The sequence below is a fragment of the Oncorhynchus masou genome, chromosome 12 (genome assembly GCF_036934945.1).
Source record: "Oncorhynchus masou masou isolate Uvic2021 chromosome 12, UVic_Omas_1.1, whole genome shotgun sequence".
Taxonomy (NCBI): Eukaryota; Metazoa; Chordata; class Actinopteri; order Salmoniformes; family Salmonidae; genus Oncorhynchus; species Oncorhynchus masou.
The window spans coordinates 7,832,714-7,851,044 of NC_088223.1; the positions used below are offsets into that span (position 1 = coordinate 7,832,714).

General features: G+C 42.3%; 1 protein-coding gene across 4 annotated transcripts in view; it reads left to right on the plus strand.

The window, feature by feature from the left end:
• Positions 1-3,569: 3,569 nt before the first annotated feature.
• Positions 3,570-18,331, plus strand: part of LOC135549504 (KH domain-containing, RNA-binding, signal transduction-associated protein 1-like) — a 31,053-nt gene continuing 16,291 nt past the window's right edge. For all 4 annotated transcript variants that reach the window (XR_010456980.1, XR_010456981.1, XM_064979517.1 and 1 more), the window contains exons 1-4: positions 3,570-3,903; positions 6,527-6,651; positions 9,544-9,660; positions 9,749-9,895. Coding sequence is in view for 2 of the 4 variants with exons in the window: in XM_064979517.1 (XP_064835589.1) it covers positions 3,807-3,903; positions 6,527-6,651; positions 9,544-9,660; positions 9,749-9,895 (486 nt within the window). In the remaining 2 variants the exon portion in view is untranslated. The remainder of the gene's footprint in view (positions 3,904-6,526; positions 6,652-9,543; positions 9,661-9,748; positions 9,896-18,331) is intronic.

An 18,331-nucleotide genomic window follows, 5' to 3' on the forward strand; every position in this document is an offset into this window, starting at 1 on the left:
GCAAAAAGATATACAAAAAATAAATTAAAAACATATTTTGGGGGTGGCTTGTCTGTTTAGCATGTTATTTTTGATACCTGTCACATATAAGTTTGAATAAATACACTGCTCAAAAAAATAAAGGGAACACTAAAATAACACATCCTAGATCTGAATGAATTAAATATTCTTATTAAATACTTTTTTCTTTACCTAGTTGAATGTGCTGACAACAGAATCACACAAAAAATGATCAATGGAAATCAAATGTATCAACCCATGGAGGTCTGGATTTGGAGTCACACAATTAAAGTTGAAAACCACACTACAGGCTGATCCAACTTTGATGTAATGTCCTTAAAACAAGTCAAAATGAGGCTCAGTAGTGTGTGTGTGTGTGTGTGGCCTCCACGTGCCTGTATGACCTCCCTACAATGCCTGGGCATGCTCCTGATGAGGTGGCGGATGGTCTCCTGAGGGATCTCCTCCCAGACCTGGACTAAAGCATCCGCCAATTCCTGGACAGTCTGTGGTGAAACGTGTCGTTGGAGCGAGACATGATGTCCCAGATGTGCTCAATTGGATTCAGGTCTGGGGAACGGGCGGGCCAGTCCATAGCATCAATGCCTTCCTCTTGCAGGAACTGCTGACACACTCCAGCCATATGAGGTCTAGCATTGTTTTGCATTAGGAGGAACCCAGGGCCAACCGCACCAGCCTATGGTCTCACAAGGGGTCTGAGGATCTCATCTCGGTACCTAATGGCAGTCAGGCTACCTCTGGCGAGTACATGGAGGGCTGTGCGGCCCCCCAAAGAAATGCCACCCCACACCATGACTGACCCACCGCTAAACCGGTCATGCTGGAGGATGTTGCAGGCAGCAGAACGTTCTCCATGGCGTCTCCAGACTGTCACGTCTGTCACATGTGCTCAGTGTGAACCTGCTTTCATCTGTGAAGAGCACAGGGCGCCAGTGGCGAATTTGCCAATCTTGGTGTTCTCTGGCAAATGCCAAACGTCCTGCACGGTGTTGGGCTGTAAGCACAACCCCCACCTGTGGACGTCGGGCCCTCATACCACCCTCATGGAGTCTGTTTCTGACTGTTTGAGCAGACATATGCACATTTGTGGCCTGCTGGAGGTAATTTTGCAAGGCTCTGGCAGTGCTCCTCCTGCTCCTCCTTGCACAAAAGCAGAGGTAGCGGTCCTGCTGCTGGGTTGTTGCCCTCCTACGGCCTCCTCCACGTCTCCTGATGTACTGGCATGTCTCCTGGTAGCGCCTCCATGCTCTGGACACTACTCTGACAGACACAGCAAACCTTCTTGCCACAGCTCGCATTGATGTGCCATCCTGGATGAGCTGCACTACCTGAGCCACTTGTGTGGGTTGTAGACTCTGTCTCATGCTACCTCTAGAGTTAAAGCACGGCCAGCATTCAAAAGTGACCAAAACATCAGCCAGGAAGCATAGGAACTGAGGAGTGGTCTGGTCACCACCTGCAGAACCACTCCTTTATTGGGGGTGTCTTGCTAATTGCCTATAATTTCCACCTGTTGTCTATTCCATTTGCACAACAGCATGTGACATTTTTTGTCAATCAGTGTTGCTTCTTAAGTGGACAGTTTGATTTCACAGAAGTGTGATTGACTTGGAGTTACATTGTGTTGTTTAAGTGTTCCCTTTATTTTTTTGAGCAGCGTATATATCATTTAGTTAATAAAGCTGCATACAAACATGGTCTCTTTTATGTTTTCTTGAGTAAGGCAGCTCCAAAATGCATGTTTTTCATTCTGCCTCCGTGCTTTGTGTGTTGGTGGGGCAAGCCAGCAGAACTTATAGAGCGTTGGCTCGGTGTTCTGTCACTCATGGGGACACTCTACGTCACCGCCAAGTCTAAGGGAAGAGCTATAAAATTCTGGCCCCTTGGGTGCTGCTATAGAGTTACATTAGAAGTGCCCATCCAAGAAGTCTCAAAGTCATTGGCCACAAATAAAATGACGTCAAATAACGTATGTACAGTAGCTTTGATTGGACAGATCATGTCAACGTCATACTTTCATCATCTTTGCTAGTTGTCATCATCATGAATCAAGTCGACAATCTACTGGCAAATCCTTTTTAAATCCTTCATATGAAGAGAAATAAGGAAGAGAAATTAGAGATAAAAACATATTTGTGCTCGATCAACCATTGGACATAAACATTACAAAACAATTTGGAAATTGCAAATTCAACAGTGAGTGGTTTGGAAGGAGTCAGTGACAGTGACTAACTACAAGCATGGCAATGCAATCACTAGCCTGCTGTACAGTGGAGTGGCTGTGTGGTCCCAAATCTGGGTTTAAGGGGCTCTTTTCCAAGTTAAAATGATAAACATTCAACATTGGCCGTGCTGTCAATGAAGCATGATTTGTGCCGCGCTCAAAACAGCTGTTAACTCGGAACTGCGAAAACTTGACTTCAGTGAGTTCAAGACAACTGGGAAAAAATACGTATTGAATGGTCATCCAACTCGGAATTGTAAATCCGGCCTCTGTCTAGAGCTAAGACCTGAAGATCAAGGCAGTCATCATGATTCAACCTTGTTTTTTTCCAGTTGTCTTGAAAGCGCCATAAATCCAGAGAATGCCAGGCTTTGACGACAAAATTTGCTCATGATGGACCACCCTGCCCACCTTCCTGTTTAAGTGAGCGCAACAAGGTGAGTCCGAAAATGCTGCATAAATGATGTAATATACCAGGGAGATATGTATACTGTAGCTAAGAAAGTAATACTAAGTGTATGTTGTCTAGTAAGATGTTAGTAGCCCATGTGCCTTACCCTAATAATTTGGTCTATTTACCCCTCTTAATTTCATCTACTGTTCTGACTTGGTGGGGCACATGTAGCCTATAGCCTGTTTAAGAGACATGTAATCATTGAATATTGTAAGAGCTTTCATTGTCTGCTTTTATTGCCCCCTTTACTTATTCTACAGTTCTGACTTGGTGTACAGGAAGAATACTGTAAGAACGGCCCATGTTCTGAATTCTGTCGCTGTACATTTCAAACGTGCTAAACAAATAGCTATATTGACTATGTCTGTCCGAGCTCGCTCAATAATGTCTTAATCAAAATTACGGATTGCCTCTTATCTGCTTGTCATCCCATTATGCCATAGTTTGTACATTTCAATTGTCATTAGAAACATTTCTTTAAGCAAGTCAGCCATATCAGCTATGTTTTTTTAAAGGCACTAAATGAGGTTGAAGGAATTGTTTTGCTGCCAGACAAGGTTCTGATAGCCAGGTGTAGCAGTGGAAAGATGTTGGGACTTCTGTTTGGACAGCTTTATGTAGGCCATTTGTGGGCACCGTTTGTCACCGTCATGGTGCAACTAATGTAATGTAATGTATTGTTTAGTGTTGTGTTGTGAAGTGTAGTGGATTTGCTGGCATTTCACACCACTTTTTTTTGTTGCCCCACCAAGATTTATATGCCAAAATCGCCACAGGATGGCGCCAAAGCAGCGGGCAGTAAACCTATCTCACTGAGCTCACTTCCGTTAATTCTTTATTCGACAGTCGCATGCATCGGTCTCCATTTTCAACAGGCAAAGCCCGCGACAGGAGCACCCAGGCGCCCTCGTCAGCAGCCGTGCGGTAACAGCGAGAGCAATAGATGCGAAGCAGCGAATTTAATCTGCACGAATAAGTGGATATTCACGCACTGATTACATAATTTTACTGGACTATTTATTCTACTGTTGTTGTTTATGTTTTCTATCCACCCGAAGTTTGTTTTTAATTGCACAATTCGCATTTCTAACTGATTTCCAACTCAAAATGGAGAATCAAGAAGGCAAATATCTCCCGGAGCTCCTCGCGGAGAAAGACAGTCTGGACGTGTCATTTACGCACGCGATGAAACTTTTATCCGCAGGTAAAAACAAATGTCATTAGCAACATTTTGCCGCGTCCTTCGTTCAAAGGGATGTATATTTATGGATAGCGTTAAGTTTTTTGTTGTTGCTTTGTGCGGTTTGAAAAGGACGCACCCTGGCTGGATTGTGTGCACCAAACGGGACGGGTATAGCGGTTCTATAAAACCCTGCAAACAACGCATCCTTTCATAGCCTTTCTACGACCCGTCACCACACCGCAGTTCAGCTACAGTGTGACACGTGATCTAGACACGGTTTTAGCAAGCGTTGGAAACAAATGGTTGAATGGGAACCATTTCTAGTCGAGTTTGCGAACTTCCCCTTTCTGAAATACCGAGCTCATTTGAAAATGCGCAAGAAGTAGCCTAACCGAAATCCTACTTTCAAAGCTGCAGTTCCCTCTATACACGGACCGAATGGGCTTTCTATAGCCTATGTCTGCAACCCCGAGAGAGAGTATGATAGGATGCTCCCGGGTCTTTTTTGTTGTTGTCTGGCAGATACAGTACAGCCCTTTATTGTGCGTGTGTGTGTGTGTGTGTGTGTGTGTGTGTGTGTGTGTGTGTATAGAAGGTCACAGCAAATCACTATCACCAAAACTGAAAAGTATGTTTGCTGTTCTCTGGTTGGTAGGCCTAAAATATAGTTTATTTTGGATAGAACGAATGATATTCAGAGCTGGATGTAGGTCACTTTGAAATGAGTATAATCACATGTCAACGCTTACCAGTTGTGGTTGTTTATTTTGTATAGCCTACTATTGAAGCGAAAGTTGTGAGCGTGGAAAAGACAACGAGGCTACGTTTTTGTAACAGCTTCAATTTGATACATTATTAACTTGTGTGTCGATATGTTGACACGTTGTAACTGCGTGTGTAACAATATATGTATCGCCACAGTGTAAGAATGTATGGTAGCGTTTGTCTGCAAAAACACGTGTCCTATTCGGCCAGTGATAGACGCTATGTGTTTATGGGCCGGTTTCCCGGACACCGTTTATGTCTATTCCTGGACCAAAAAATGACCTTCAATGGAGAATCCTCATTGAAATTACAGTAGGTTTTAGTCCAGGCCTGCGCTTAATTTTGTGTTTTGGAAACCCGCACCTTCTGTTAAATTAGACGATCAAAAATATTACAGATAAGACGAAAGGTTTTTGTCTGGAGAAGCACAGCAGTGAGTTGTTAAACGTATCCGGAAGGTGTATAGCCTCGACTTCCAGCTGGATCTGACACTTTTTCCATGATGAAATATGTTTTCTCCATAGGTCCTTTCCACCCATGTGTTTCTCATTATAACACGGACCTTCTGGAATTTAAAATCTAGCACTGTACACTGTGCCTACCATTTGATGGCGGTGTGGATCTCGTTTTATAGATAATTGTGTAGCCGGATGGCCTGAATTGTGAGAGAAAAAAAAAGCGTTAGTCAGTTTTTCCTAAATTGTGTGCAACACTATCAATACCAGTGTGTGTCTTTTGTGATCACACATGAAGGCATGATTCTTCATTGCTGCTAGATAAATAGTGATACTGTACTCAAGGTACTGTATCGCAGTGAATCACAATGCAACCTGTGATTCGGCCCGATGCCGTGTCTGTTGTTACTGACCTCGATAAAGATGATCTGTCACCAGCTCATCTAAAGACTGGGACCCGGCTGTGACTGTCCTGTCACCTTTTTATTTACATTTAAATGTCAACCAAATGCTGTCTGGACGATACGGCTATATACATGCCTACTATACAGGCGTGTATGATAGGTGTAAAACAGGTTGCTTAAATTAGCTACTGTATATCTCACCGTGGCTGTGTCCCTTGTGGTACCTTTGTCCAGACCTTATGATGATTCAGATTGTAGTGCTAGATATGACTAGCGTGCTACAGAGCCTGTACATGACTGTAGTAGTGTTGTGACTGGCTGGTTAAATAAGTACAGAACAATAGATGCATAATGGCACATGGTTCAATGTGTGTGCAGCACAGCAGCCACCCAGACACAGCAGCCACACAGACACTGCTGCTAGCAGACCTCTGGCTCCCAGCTGGTAGTGTAGTTGACACGTTTGCATGTGGCATGCTGAGACACTGTCATCACAGGGAGTGAGGCGGTGGTCCGAAATGAATGGCGTTGTACCGTACTATAGACTTTAAGGCTCTTCCATGGCTGTATGACTTCTAACAAGTCAATGGTCTGGCAATTAAAGGTGCAATATGCAGAAATAGCTCTGCCATTTCCTGGTTGCAAAACTTGGACTAGTTTAGATAAACTGAAATTATTTGACCCCCCCCCCCCAAAAAAAAGCTAGTATTATAGTGTGTAGAGAATCATTGTACCATCTTAACTGTTGTGAAATATATTTTCAATGACCAAAAATTCTTACATTTTCAGCTGTATGGAGCTGATGTACAAAATCGAAAGTAAAAGTAAGAATAGAGAGCATAGAAATATCTCACATAGATCGTATCTACAGATCTATCACTCACATTTCTATGTGAATTTGGTCAGGTCCAAGACCTATTGCGGCTTTAATGTTGTCACAGTAATTACATTAAATGGTATCTGAATTGTTATATCATAGTAAAGATTTTGTGTGAGAATGAATTTAATTGTCCCTTGTAGAAATCGAGAGAATCCAGAAAGGTGAACCCAAGAAGGAAGGGGGAGACTCCTATCTGGACCTTTTCACCGTCAAGAATATCAAACTGAAGGAACGCGTGCTCATACCCGTCAAACAGTATCCGAGGGTAAGCCTTCCACCTCTCTTCCCCCCTTCCTTCAGCAGCAGGGCTTTAAATGCATGGGGGGGGGGGGGTCAAACGAGATTACAGAGTAGGAGTTTCTAAACGTTGGCCAACTTACTATTGTTTGCCTCCCCCTCCCCCAATGTGCCGATACGATATGTATATAGTTCCTCATGATTCTATATGTATTGTGATTCGATACTGTGATTTTACTGCAGTTCGATGTTCCAAACATATTTCTCATCCTATGTCTGCTGCAGAGGCACCAGAGAGAGCCATTGGAAAAACCAGCTTTAATCAGTCGCAGAAATAAAAGTGCTGAAAACGAATTGTCTCCCTGTTTAAATGATGGAGAACAAGCTAGGAATGAAAAATACTGGAGTTTTAATGCAGATGTAGCCAACTAGCGCAAAAAAAAATAAAAAATATTGCAATATCTTCACAACTATACGATATATCGTCAAACATTATTTCCCAATATGTACCTGTATTGACGCCTCCCATCACTAGTAGGCATATGACAAATATAAGTGTAGTTAAAAGTGGTTCGCCTTCCGTGTTGAGTCATTTGTTCCCCTGAGAAGTCAGGCGTGTGTAGGCTTCAACAGCTCTAGGCTTTAGCTGGGTGGACCGATACATTGATCTGTCACTTGTCAAATCAAATTTTATCGGTCAAATACACGTGTTTAGCAGATGTTATTGTAGGTGTTAGTGAAACGCTTGTGTTGTGTAGCTCCAACAGTGAGGTAATATCTAACAAGTAATGTCTAACACTTTTACAACAATACACACACAACTCCAAAGTAAAGTAATGGAATTAAGACATTTGGACGAGCAATGCCAGAGCAGCATAGACTAAGATACAGTAGAATAGACTAAGATACAGTAGAATAGACTAAGATGCAGTAGAATAGACTAAGATACAGTAGGTGACTCCACTTAGACCAGGGAGACTGTCAACGTTCTCTAGACAGGGTTCCTTAAATCAGAGCTTTTGATGTCTAGAGTAGTTCTGTTTGTATTTGAGTAAGGTTTACTAATCGGTCAGAGATTCTGGTCACCCAGGGTCCCAGTTCTGAGTCAGCAGCTGATTAGAAGGAGAGAGAATGAGATTAAGAAGTGTTTTTTTTATTATGAAATTGATTATTAATCAATTTCCTGGTCCCTTATTTTAAGTAGCACTAAAACTCTATTTATATGGTGATTACATGGTTGGCAGAACTTTGCACGATGTGTGACCACGGGCTGCGCGTGACCACGGGCTGCGCGTGACCACGGGCTGCCTGACCACTGAGTGTGGATCTACAGCCATTCTACCAGTCTGCAGCACAATTGTTCCGTTACAGTTGCTTCATGTTTCAAATGCTTTTGTTGCCCAGTTCCTTACACTATTGAAGGTCTGACACATTTGTATTGGGAAAGGCGATATGACCCATAGTGATGTGTGGGTTGACTCATAACCCGCTGTTCCTGTGGTTATATCCGCAGGGCAGGCGTGTTTATGGTCATGACATGTTGCGTGGATGATGGGTGGGTTGAATAAAGAAAAAAACGATACCTTAAAAAAAAATCCATAAATGCACATTTATTGTGCAATTTTATATATTTTGGCTAAATCAAGGTTTTCCCCTCCATTATTTTAGGCTATTTGGCATAGAGCGTAAGCCTAATCTATAGGTCCTAACTGTACACGTGCGAAATAGCCTACAGGCTAATCGCCAAATAGTTTTGGGAACAGGCAGAAAAAATATATCTTTGCTCTGCAAAAGAAGAAGAAATGACAGAGAAATGTATCGACGTCAACGAGATTGAAGCCTTCATTCTATCCCTTTATGACACGATTCTGTTGAGCAAGAGTTTATTTAGTTTTCTCTAGGGCAACATGTAACAACAGAAGAGAAGCTGCATCTATCTAATTATAGGCAAGTTGACTATCAAATAGCCTCCCAAACATGTTGGGAATTCTAAGCAGAAACATCTAATTTAGGCCTCCCCCAAAATTGTGCACCCCCTGTAAAAAAAAAAATTGTGCACCCCCTGTAAAAAAAATGGTGCACCCCCTGTAAAAAAAATTGTGCACCCCCTGTAAAAAAAAAATTGTGCACCCCCTGTAAAAAAAATGGTGCACCCCCTGTAAAAAAATTGTGCACCCCCTGTAAAAATTTTTTTGCACCCCCTGTAAAAAAAAGTTGTGCACCACCCCTGTCAAAAAATTGTGCACCCCCTGTCAAGAAATTGTGCACCCCCTGTAAAAAAAATTTTGCACCCCCTGTAAAGAAAAGTTGTGCACCACCCCTGTCAAAAAATTGTGCACCCCCCCTGTCAAAAAATTGTGCACCCTCCCTGTCAAAAAATTGTGCACCACCCCCTGTCAAAAAATTGTGCACCCCCTGTCAAAAAAATTGTGCACCCCCTGTCAAAAATTGTGCACCCCCTGTCAAAAAATTGTGCACCCCCTGTCAAAAAATTGTGCACCACCCCCTGTCAAAAAATTGTGCACCCCCTGTCAAAAATTGTGCACCCCCTGTCAAAAAATTGTGCACCCCTTGTCAACAAATTGTGCACCCCCTGTCAAAAAATCGTGCACCCCCTGTCAAAAAAATCATGCACCCCCCGTCAAAATGTTTTGCACCCCCCCCCCCCTGTCAAAAAGTAATTCTGCCATCTCTGACTGTAGCCTACAGAGCATGTTCATGCTGGGCTATTAGCAGTTACGTGTGGGCTATTAGCAGTTACGTGTGGGTGACCCATGCACCACTAATGACCCACACTGAAACACTATGGTTTATGCAACAAGTACAGAACACACAGCCATATGCTTCCCTGCACGCTGGTACACAAGGAACCTCGCAGATATTCTGTGGTCTAAACCTGTCTTGTTTGTCCTGTTTCCAGTTCAACTTTGTGGGGAAGATTCTTGGCCCTCAGGGCAACACAATCAAACGCCTTCAGGAAGAGACTGGGGCCAAGATCTCTGTACTGGGCAAAGGTTCCATGAGGGACAAGGCGAAGGTGAGTGAGCTGATGCACACCTGTTACACTCACCTGGCACGTTACACCCGCCTGGCACGTTACACCCGCCTGTGTTGTTGTGTTTCAGGAGGAGGGTCTGAGGAAAGGTGGCGAGGCAAAGTATGCACACCTGTCTATGGAGCTGCATGTCTTCATCGAGGTGTTTGCCCCCGTGCCCGAGGCTTACCTACGTATGGCACACGCCATGGAGGAAGTCAAGAAGTTCCTGTTTCCTGTGAGTGGAAGTAGACTTTTATTAAGTGTGGTGGTTCTGTAAGTTCCAATGCTTTGTTTCGTAACTTTTATTTTCCCTGTCTGCCTCTAAAATAAATTATAATAAAGGTGCAAGTTGAATCCAACTATGGTTCCTCAGAGCAGTGCTGTATGGGAACAATTTTAGTGTCTCTGAAAAAAGCACGAAATGGGAAGGTTCTATGAAGACCCAAACAAAACCTGAAACGTTTCGGCCCTCGAGGACCAGAGTTGCTGTATGGTTTTAAGCCTTATTTACATATTTCCCAGGGTCCCTTTTCAAGTGAATTTTCAAGTTACTATTACCACTGTGGCTGTGTTTGCTAGTGACAGAGACATGATTGTTGTATTAATTTTTAGACTTATGGCCTTCACCAAGTGGCCTCCTAAGTGAATGTTGTCCTTCAAATTACAATACATATTTCATAAGGCCTTTTTTTAAGGGCCTAGTTTTACCCCCAATACAGTGGCCTGAAACTCCTAGTTTACTCCCTTTTTAAGGACCTAGTTTTACCCCCAATACAGTGGCCTGTAACTCCTAGTTTACTCCATTTTTAAGGACCTAGTTTTACCCCAATACAGTGGCCTGTAACTCCTAGTTTACTCCATTTTTAAGGACCTAGTTTTACCCCAATACAGTGGCCTGAAACTCCTAGTTTACTCCCTTTTTAAGGACCTAGTTTTACCCCAATACAGTGGCCTGTAACTCCTAGTTTACTCCCTTTTTAAGGACCTAGTTTTACCCCAATACAGTGGCCTGAAACTCCTAGTTTACTCCCTTTTTAAGGACCTAGTTTTACCCCAATACAGTGGCCTGAAACTCCTAGTTTACTCCCTTTTTAAGGACCTAGTTTTATCCCAATACAGTGGCCTGAAACTCCTAGTTTACTCCCTTTTTAAGGACCTAGTTTTACCCCAATACAGTGGCCTGTAACTCCTAGTTTACTCCCTTTTTAAGGACCTAGTTTTACCCCAATACAGTGGCCTGTAACTCCTAGTTTACTCCCTTTTTAAGGACCTAGTTTTACCCCAATACAGTGGCCTGTAACTCCTAATTTACTCCCTTTTTAAGGACCTAGTTTTACCCCCAATACAGTGGCCTGAAACTCCTAATTTACTCCCTTTTTAAGGACCTAGTTTTACCCCAATACAGTGGCCTGAAACTCCTAATTTACTCCCAATACAGTGGCCTGTAACTCCTAGTTTACTCCCTTTTTAAGGACCTAGTTTTACCCCCAATACAGTGGCCTGTAACTCCTAGTTTACTCCCTTTTTAAGGGCCCAGTTTTACCCCCAATACAGTGGCCTGAAACTCCTAATTTACTCCCTTTTTAAGGACCTAGTTTTACCCCAATACAGTGGCCTAAAACTCCTAGTTTACTCCCTTTTTAAGGACCTAGTTTTACCCCAATACAGTGGCCTGAAACTCCTAATTTACTCCCAATACAGTGGCCTGAAACTCCTAATTTACCCCCAATACAGTGGCCTGAAACTCCTAATTTACTCCCAATACAGTGGCCTGTAACTCCTAGTTTACTCCATTTTAAGGACCTAGTTTTACCCCAATACAGTGGCCTGTAACTCCTAAGTTACTCCCTTTTTTAAGGACCTAGTTTTACCCCAATACAGTGGCCTGAAACTCCTAATTTACTCCCAATACAGTGGCCTGAAACTCCTAATTTACTCCCTTTTTAAGGGCCTAGTTTTACCCCAATACAGTGGCCTGAAACTCCTAATTTACCCCCAATACAGTGGCCTGAAACTCCTAATTTACCCCCAATACAGTGGCCTGAAACTCCTAATTTACCCCCAATACAGTGGCCTGAAACTCCTAATTTACTCCCAATACAGTGGCCTGAAACTCCTAATTTACTCCCTTTTTAAGGACCTAGTTTTACCCCCAATACAGTGGCCTGAAACTCCTAATTTACCCCCAATACAGTGGCCTGAAACTCCTAATTTACTCCCAATACAGTGGCCTGAAACTCCTAATTTACTCCCTTTTTAAGGGCCTAGTTTTACCCCAATACAGTGGCCTGAAACTCCTAATTTACCCCCAATACAGTGGCCTGAAACTCCTAATTTACCCCCAATACAGTGGCCTGAAACTCCTAATTTACCCCCAATACAGTGGCCCGAAACTCCTAATTTACTCCCTTTTTAAAGGACCTAGTTTTACCCCAATACAGTGGCCTGAAACTCCTAATTTACCCCCAATACAGTGGCCTGAAACTCCTAATTTACCCCCAATACAGTGGCCTGAAACTCCTAATTTACCCCCAATACAGTGGCCTGAAACTCCTAATTTACCCCCAATACAGTGGCCCGAAACTCCTAATTTACTCCCTTTTTAAAGGACCTAGTTTTACCCCAATACAGTGGCCTGATAACCCCTAATTTACTCCCAATACAGTGGCCTGAAACTCCTAATTTACTCCCAATACAGTGGCCTGAAACTCCTAATTTACCCCCAATACAGTGGCCTGAAACTCCTAATTTACCCCCAATACAGTGGCCTGTTACTCCTAATTTACTCCCAATACAGTGGCCTGTAACTCCTAATTTACACCCAATACAGTGGCCTGAAACTCCTAATTTACCCCCAATACAGTGGCCTGAAACTCCTAATTTACCCCCAATACAGTGGCCTGAAACTCCTAATTTACTCCCAATACAGTGGCCTGTAACTCCTAATTTACCCCCAATACAGTGGCCTGTAACTCCTAATTTACCCCCAATACAGTGGCCTGAAACTCCTAATTTACTCCCTTTTTAAGGGCCTAGTTTACAGGCTGCATCAAACTGCCAATCACATTATACTGGCTTGCGAAGTGAGTGTGGGGATATCCAACATTTGGATTTGTTATTCACCTGCAACATGCAAACAGAACGACTGCCAGGGTAGGATTTTAAAATATCACACTACATAAACCATTTAAACTGGAACTAGCATTTCAGTAACGGGTGCAATAAGTCCAAGTAACAGATTGGAAAAGTTTTGAAAAATGCTTTAATTTATGTTTAGGGCCTCCCAAGTGGCGCAGCGGTCTAAGACACTGCATCTCAGTGCTAGAGGCGTCACTACAGATCCTTGGTTCGATTCCAGGCGGTAATTGGGAGTCCCATAGGGCGGCACACAATTGGCCCAACGTTGTCCAGGTTAGGGTTTGGCCGGGGTAGGCTGCCATTGTAAAATAAGAATTTGTTCTTAAACTTACTTGCCTAGTTAAATAAAGATTAAATAAAAAATATTTGAGAAGCATAACATTAATTAATCAATCAATGTACCTGCAGAAACAGATATTGAAACAAACACTTCTAAAAAAAATCAACCTGCAATAGAGCATGCTGGGAAATATGATGTGTGGTTAAACTCTGGTTATTAACACCAACACTGGGGTTATTTTTACACCACCCAATTTAACTCTTGAATCAACCCTAGAAACGTTACACTGAAAAATCAACACTAGCTAAGCCTGCCCAATTTGCTGTGTGCTATGAAAGGGACACAGCTGCATGCTTCCATACATTTTCAAGAACCTTTTAGAATTCTGAAGAACCATTTGATGCCATGTCAAGAACCCCACACTTCACTCAAAGATTATTTTATCGGGCAAGAGCTCTCCAAGGAACCTTAAGAGCTGAGGAAGAACCATTTAAGAAACAGTGTACCTTGTCAAGGTCATGATCATTTGCAAAAAAAAACCTGTAGTATTTTTATTAGGCAAGTGCAGGCTAGTTTTCAAGACATAAAGAAAATAGCATATTTTTTTTCATTATTTGGATGAAATGGTTCTGGTTCCCTTAACAGTTATCAAATGCTATTGATTGGTCTGTTTGAACAGTTTGACACGATACACAAAGCACCACGTTATTCGATGGACTGACCGACGATGCGTCGGCTCACCTGGAATAACCAGCCTTGATAGGGCAGCGAGTCTGAGCCTCTAAACAATCGGCTTAAAAAGAATTGGGTCACTTTCACCGTGCCAGCAGGGTGCCCCCATAAGGCTCTAAATATCCGTAAGCCTCCTGTGTTAGAAGAGGAGGGCAGTGCTGCTCAGAGACACTCCTCTAACTGCAGAGTTACACTGGGGCATCTGGAAAATAGTTTTAACTGTTTCTCTGGATGCGTAGCAATGCCAGCATGAGCGGAATTCTTGAAAATAGAGTGGAATTTTACACTGTGCAGTGCGAACCTCTCGCGAAGCTGTGTTGCTTACTCCCAGGTTTCATTGAAATGAGCAGGTTACACATACAGGTTGTGAAGGCGTTTGTTCGGCATAGGCCAAGAGCATAGCAGTGATACTACAAAAAAAAGGTACCTCCTAATATTTAGAAAAATTCTTAGAAACGTTTTGCATATAGAGGTTGCTGATATCCCAGATCTGTTTCTGTGGAGACCTTGAGTAACAGCATTCTGAGAAAATGTCCCCCAGCTCAATTCTGGTGGCCCATTCCTGTAGCATTGGGGACTGCCATGTTGCCTCTAATACTTTTGGAAGGATTCGAAGCTGGAGAATTATGGTTGGAATTCTGGAATCTGATGAACTCGTTTTAATATTGTTATCCTACAGATGTAGGATATTAATTTGATCAACCTGTAGTTGCAGGAAATGTCCTGTACAGAAGGAAATGTGAACTTGTGTATTCGAGGCTTCTAAAGTTTGTAATTTCCACTTGAACATTTCTGACTTAATTTGCCCTAACTAAAAATGTATCAACCCCTACAAGAAGGTCCACGATAATTCACATTTCCTCTGGCCGCAGAAATATTTTCCTGCTGTGAGAAACTGGTCAAATGAATATCCTATATCTGTAGCTATGCAGTATTTTGTTGTGACTTTACTTTCATTAATTTGATGACTGTTTATTTATCGAATTAACTGTGTATAATTGTTACCCGATTTTAAATTAATCATGTAATTATTAACCCATTAGGAATTTGGGGCACCACGAGAGCGGTTGTTTTAAAGAGTGACCATCTCCCGAATTAAACTCAAAAGGTCCTTACCTATCATATCCATAAAACAGTCAAAGTATTAAAAGTAAGACATGTATTTATGCCGTTTATCTCCTTCAGAAGTGTTCGTTTGCCCTTTCAGTGTTCCTTTTCCCCGTCTTCGTTCTGCTGTTCACTCTGGACGGTGCTCCGAGGGTAATGGTTAGCCAGCCGTGTCGACGGTTCCCGTCGTTGATGCCAGTTGGAGAATACGGTGATTTGAGAATAGTAGTAGGATGGGATGGTTTGAATAGTAGTGGGATGGGATGGTTTGAATAGTAGTAGGATGGGATGGTTTGAATAGTAGTGGGATGGGATGGTTTGAATAGTAGTGGGATGGGATGGTTTGAATAGTAGTAGGATGGGATGGTTTGAATAGTAGTAGGATGGGATGGTTTGAATAGTAGTAGGATGGGATGGTTTGAATAGTAGTGGGATGGGATGGTTTGAATAGTAGTGGGATGGGATGGTTTGAATAGTAGTAGGATGGGATGGTTTGAATAGTAGTAGGATGGGATGGTTTGAATAGTAGTAGGATGGTACCACTTAAATTCACTTTTCTTGATATCTGACTGAGGACAGCTAATCAGCCGTACTGGTGATTGTCTGGGAAATGAGCTTCTCTCTTACACCTCATGTTGATATTCAGTGTTCAGGATTCAGGCCACTTTACTGCTGCAACCTGGCAATGTTCTCGTCTAGTATGTTAATTCTTAGCTAGTCCTTTTATGCTCTCTGGTCGAAATGGACGGTTCCATCAGACAGGCACACTCTCTGACCTCACTCGGGGCCTGGCTACTTTACTATGCAAAGGTATATGATAGCAAATTATCTCTTATGACTCCTTCAATTACATTCCTATCTTAACAATAATACATTCATCATTTGGCATATTATATGCACATAGTATTGGATGGAAACATGACAAAGGGGATATTCTTTCCAAGTAACAGTATTTTGTTTATACCCTTTTTAATCACATCACAAAATAAAAACCATCATGACATTAGTTTTCTATAGCTCCCCACTCACCATTCCCCACATTCTTATGTTAGAAATAATGTTCCAGTATTCACTTTTGAACTGGAGGGGGGAGAAAGAGTCCCCTTCTGCTGTAATTTACAACAGGGTGTGAACTGTCAACCCCTCCAGCAGCTCCCTCCTCCTCCCCCCTCTGTGAGTGAGATAGGGTCTGGTTACTGTCATCCATTGCCAAGCTGATCTAACCCATTCTGATCCTCACAAGACAGCCATGACAATTTGTTACACTGTTGTGGTGTTATTCCTATATGCTGCATAAATTGTTTGGTTATTGATATTCTAGCTATGCAGTAATTGCATATCTTAATTTCTCTGTAAAGAAGATGCACAAATCATATACAATACCAGTCAAACGTTTTGACACCTACTCATTCCAGGGTTTTTCTTTATTTTTTACTAGTTTCTACATAGTTTTGATGTCTTCACTATTATTCAACATAATATTCAAATATTCAAACATAATATTCAAATAATAATATTCAAAATTATTCAAATATATTTGAGATTCTTCAAATTAGCCACCCTTTGCCTTGATGACAGCTTTGCACACTCTTGGCATTTTCTCAACCAGCTTCATGAGGTAGTTACCTGGAATGTATTTCAATTAACAGGTGTGCCAAGTCCATGTTATGGCAAGAACAGCTCAAATAAGCAAAGAGAAACAACAGGCCATCATTACTTTTAAGACATTAAGGTTTTTATTTATATTTTATTTAACTAGGCAAGCCAGTTAAGAACAAATTCTTATTTTTAATGACGACCAAAAGGCAAAAGGCCTCCTGCGAGGACGGGGGGATTAAAAATATAACATCAAATTAAAACAGAGGACAAAACACACATCACGACACAAAGAGACCTAAGACAACAACATAGCATGGCAGTAACACATGACAGCACAAAACATGGTACAAACATTATTGGGCATAGACAACAGCTCAAAGGGCAAGAAGGAAGAGACAACAATACATCACACGAAGCAGCCACAACTGTCAGTAAGAGGGTCCATGATTGAGTCTGAGTGAGGAGATGGAGATAAAGCGGCCCAGTTTGAGGTTTTTTTCCAGCTTGTTCCAGACGCTGCAGCGAACTGAAAAGAGGAGCAACCCAGGGATGTGTGAGCTTAGGGGACCTTTAACAGAATGTGACTGGCAGAATTGGTGTTGTATGTGGAGGATGAGGGCTGCAGTAGGTATCTCAGATTGGGGGGAGTGAGGCCTAAGAGGGTTGCATAAATGGGTGGGTCTTGCGACAGGTATACAAAAATGACCAGTTTACATAGTAGTATAGAGTGCAGTGATGTCCTATAAGGAGCATTGGCGGCAAGTCTGATGGACAAATGGTAAAGACCATCTAGCAGCTCTAGAGCACCCTTACCTACCCATCTATAAAGTATGTCTCCGTAATCTAGCATGTGTAGGATGGTCATCTGAATCAGGGTTTGTTTGGCAGCTGGGGTGAAAGAGGAGAGATTACGGTAGAGAGAACCAAGTCTAGATTTAACCTTACCTTCAGCTTTGATATGTGCTGAGAGAAGGACAGTGTAAGGACAATGTACCATCTAGCTATACTCCCAAGTACTTGTATGAGGTGACTATTTCAACCTCAAAACCGTCAGAGGTAGTAATCACACCTGTGGGGAGAGGGGCATTCTTCTTACCAAACCACATTACCTTTGTTTTGTAGGTGTTCAGAAAAAGGTTAAGGGTAGAGAAATCTTGTTGGATACTAAGAAAGCTTTGTTGTAAAGATTTTAACGTCAGTTAACGAGTATAAGGTCAGTCAATCCAGGAAAATTTCAAGGACTTTTAAAGTTTCTTCAAGTGCAGTCGCAAAAAACATCAAGCGCTATGATGAAACTGGCTCTCATGAGGACCTCAACAGGAAAGGAAGACACAGAGTTTACCCTGCTGCATAGGATAAGTTCATTAGAGTTACCAGCCTCAGAAATTGCAGCCCAAATAAATGCTACACAGAGTTCAAGTAACAGACGCATCTCAACATCAACTGTTAAGAGGAGACTGCGTGAATCATGGTTGAATTGCTGCAAAGAAACCACTACTAAAGGACACCAATAAGAAGAAGAGACTTACTTAGACCAAGAAACATGAGCAATGGACTTCTGGAAATCCGTCCTTTGGTCTGATGAGTCCAAATTTGAGATTTTTGGTTCAAATCGCCGACTGTGTCTTTGTGAGATGCAGATTAGGTGAAATTATGATCTCTGCATGTGTGGTTCCCACCGTGATGCATGGAGGAGGAGGTGTGATGGTGTCGGGCTGCATTGCCAGTGACACTGTCAGTGACTTTATTTAGAATTCAAGGCACACTTAATCAGCATGGCTACCAAAGCTTTCTGCAGCGATACGCCATCCCATC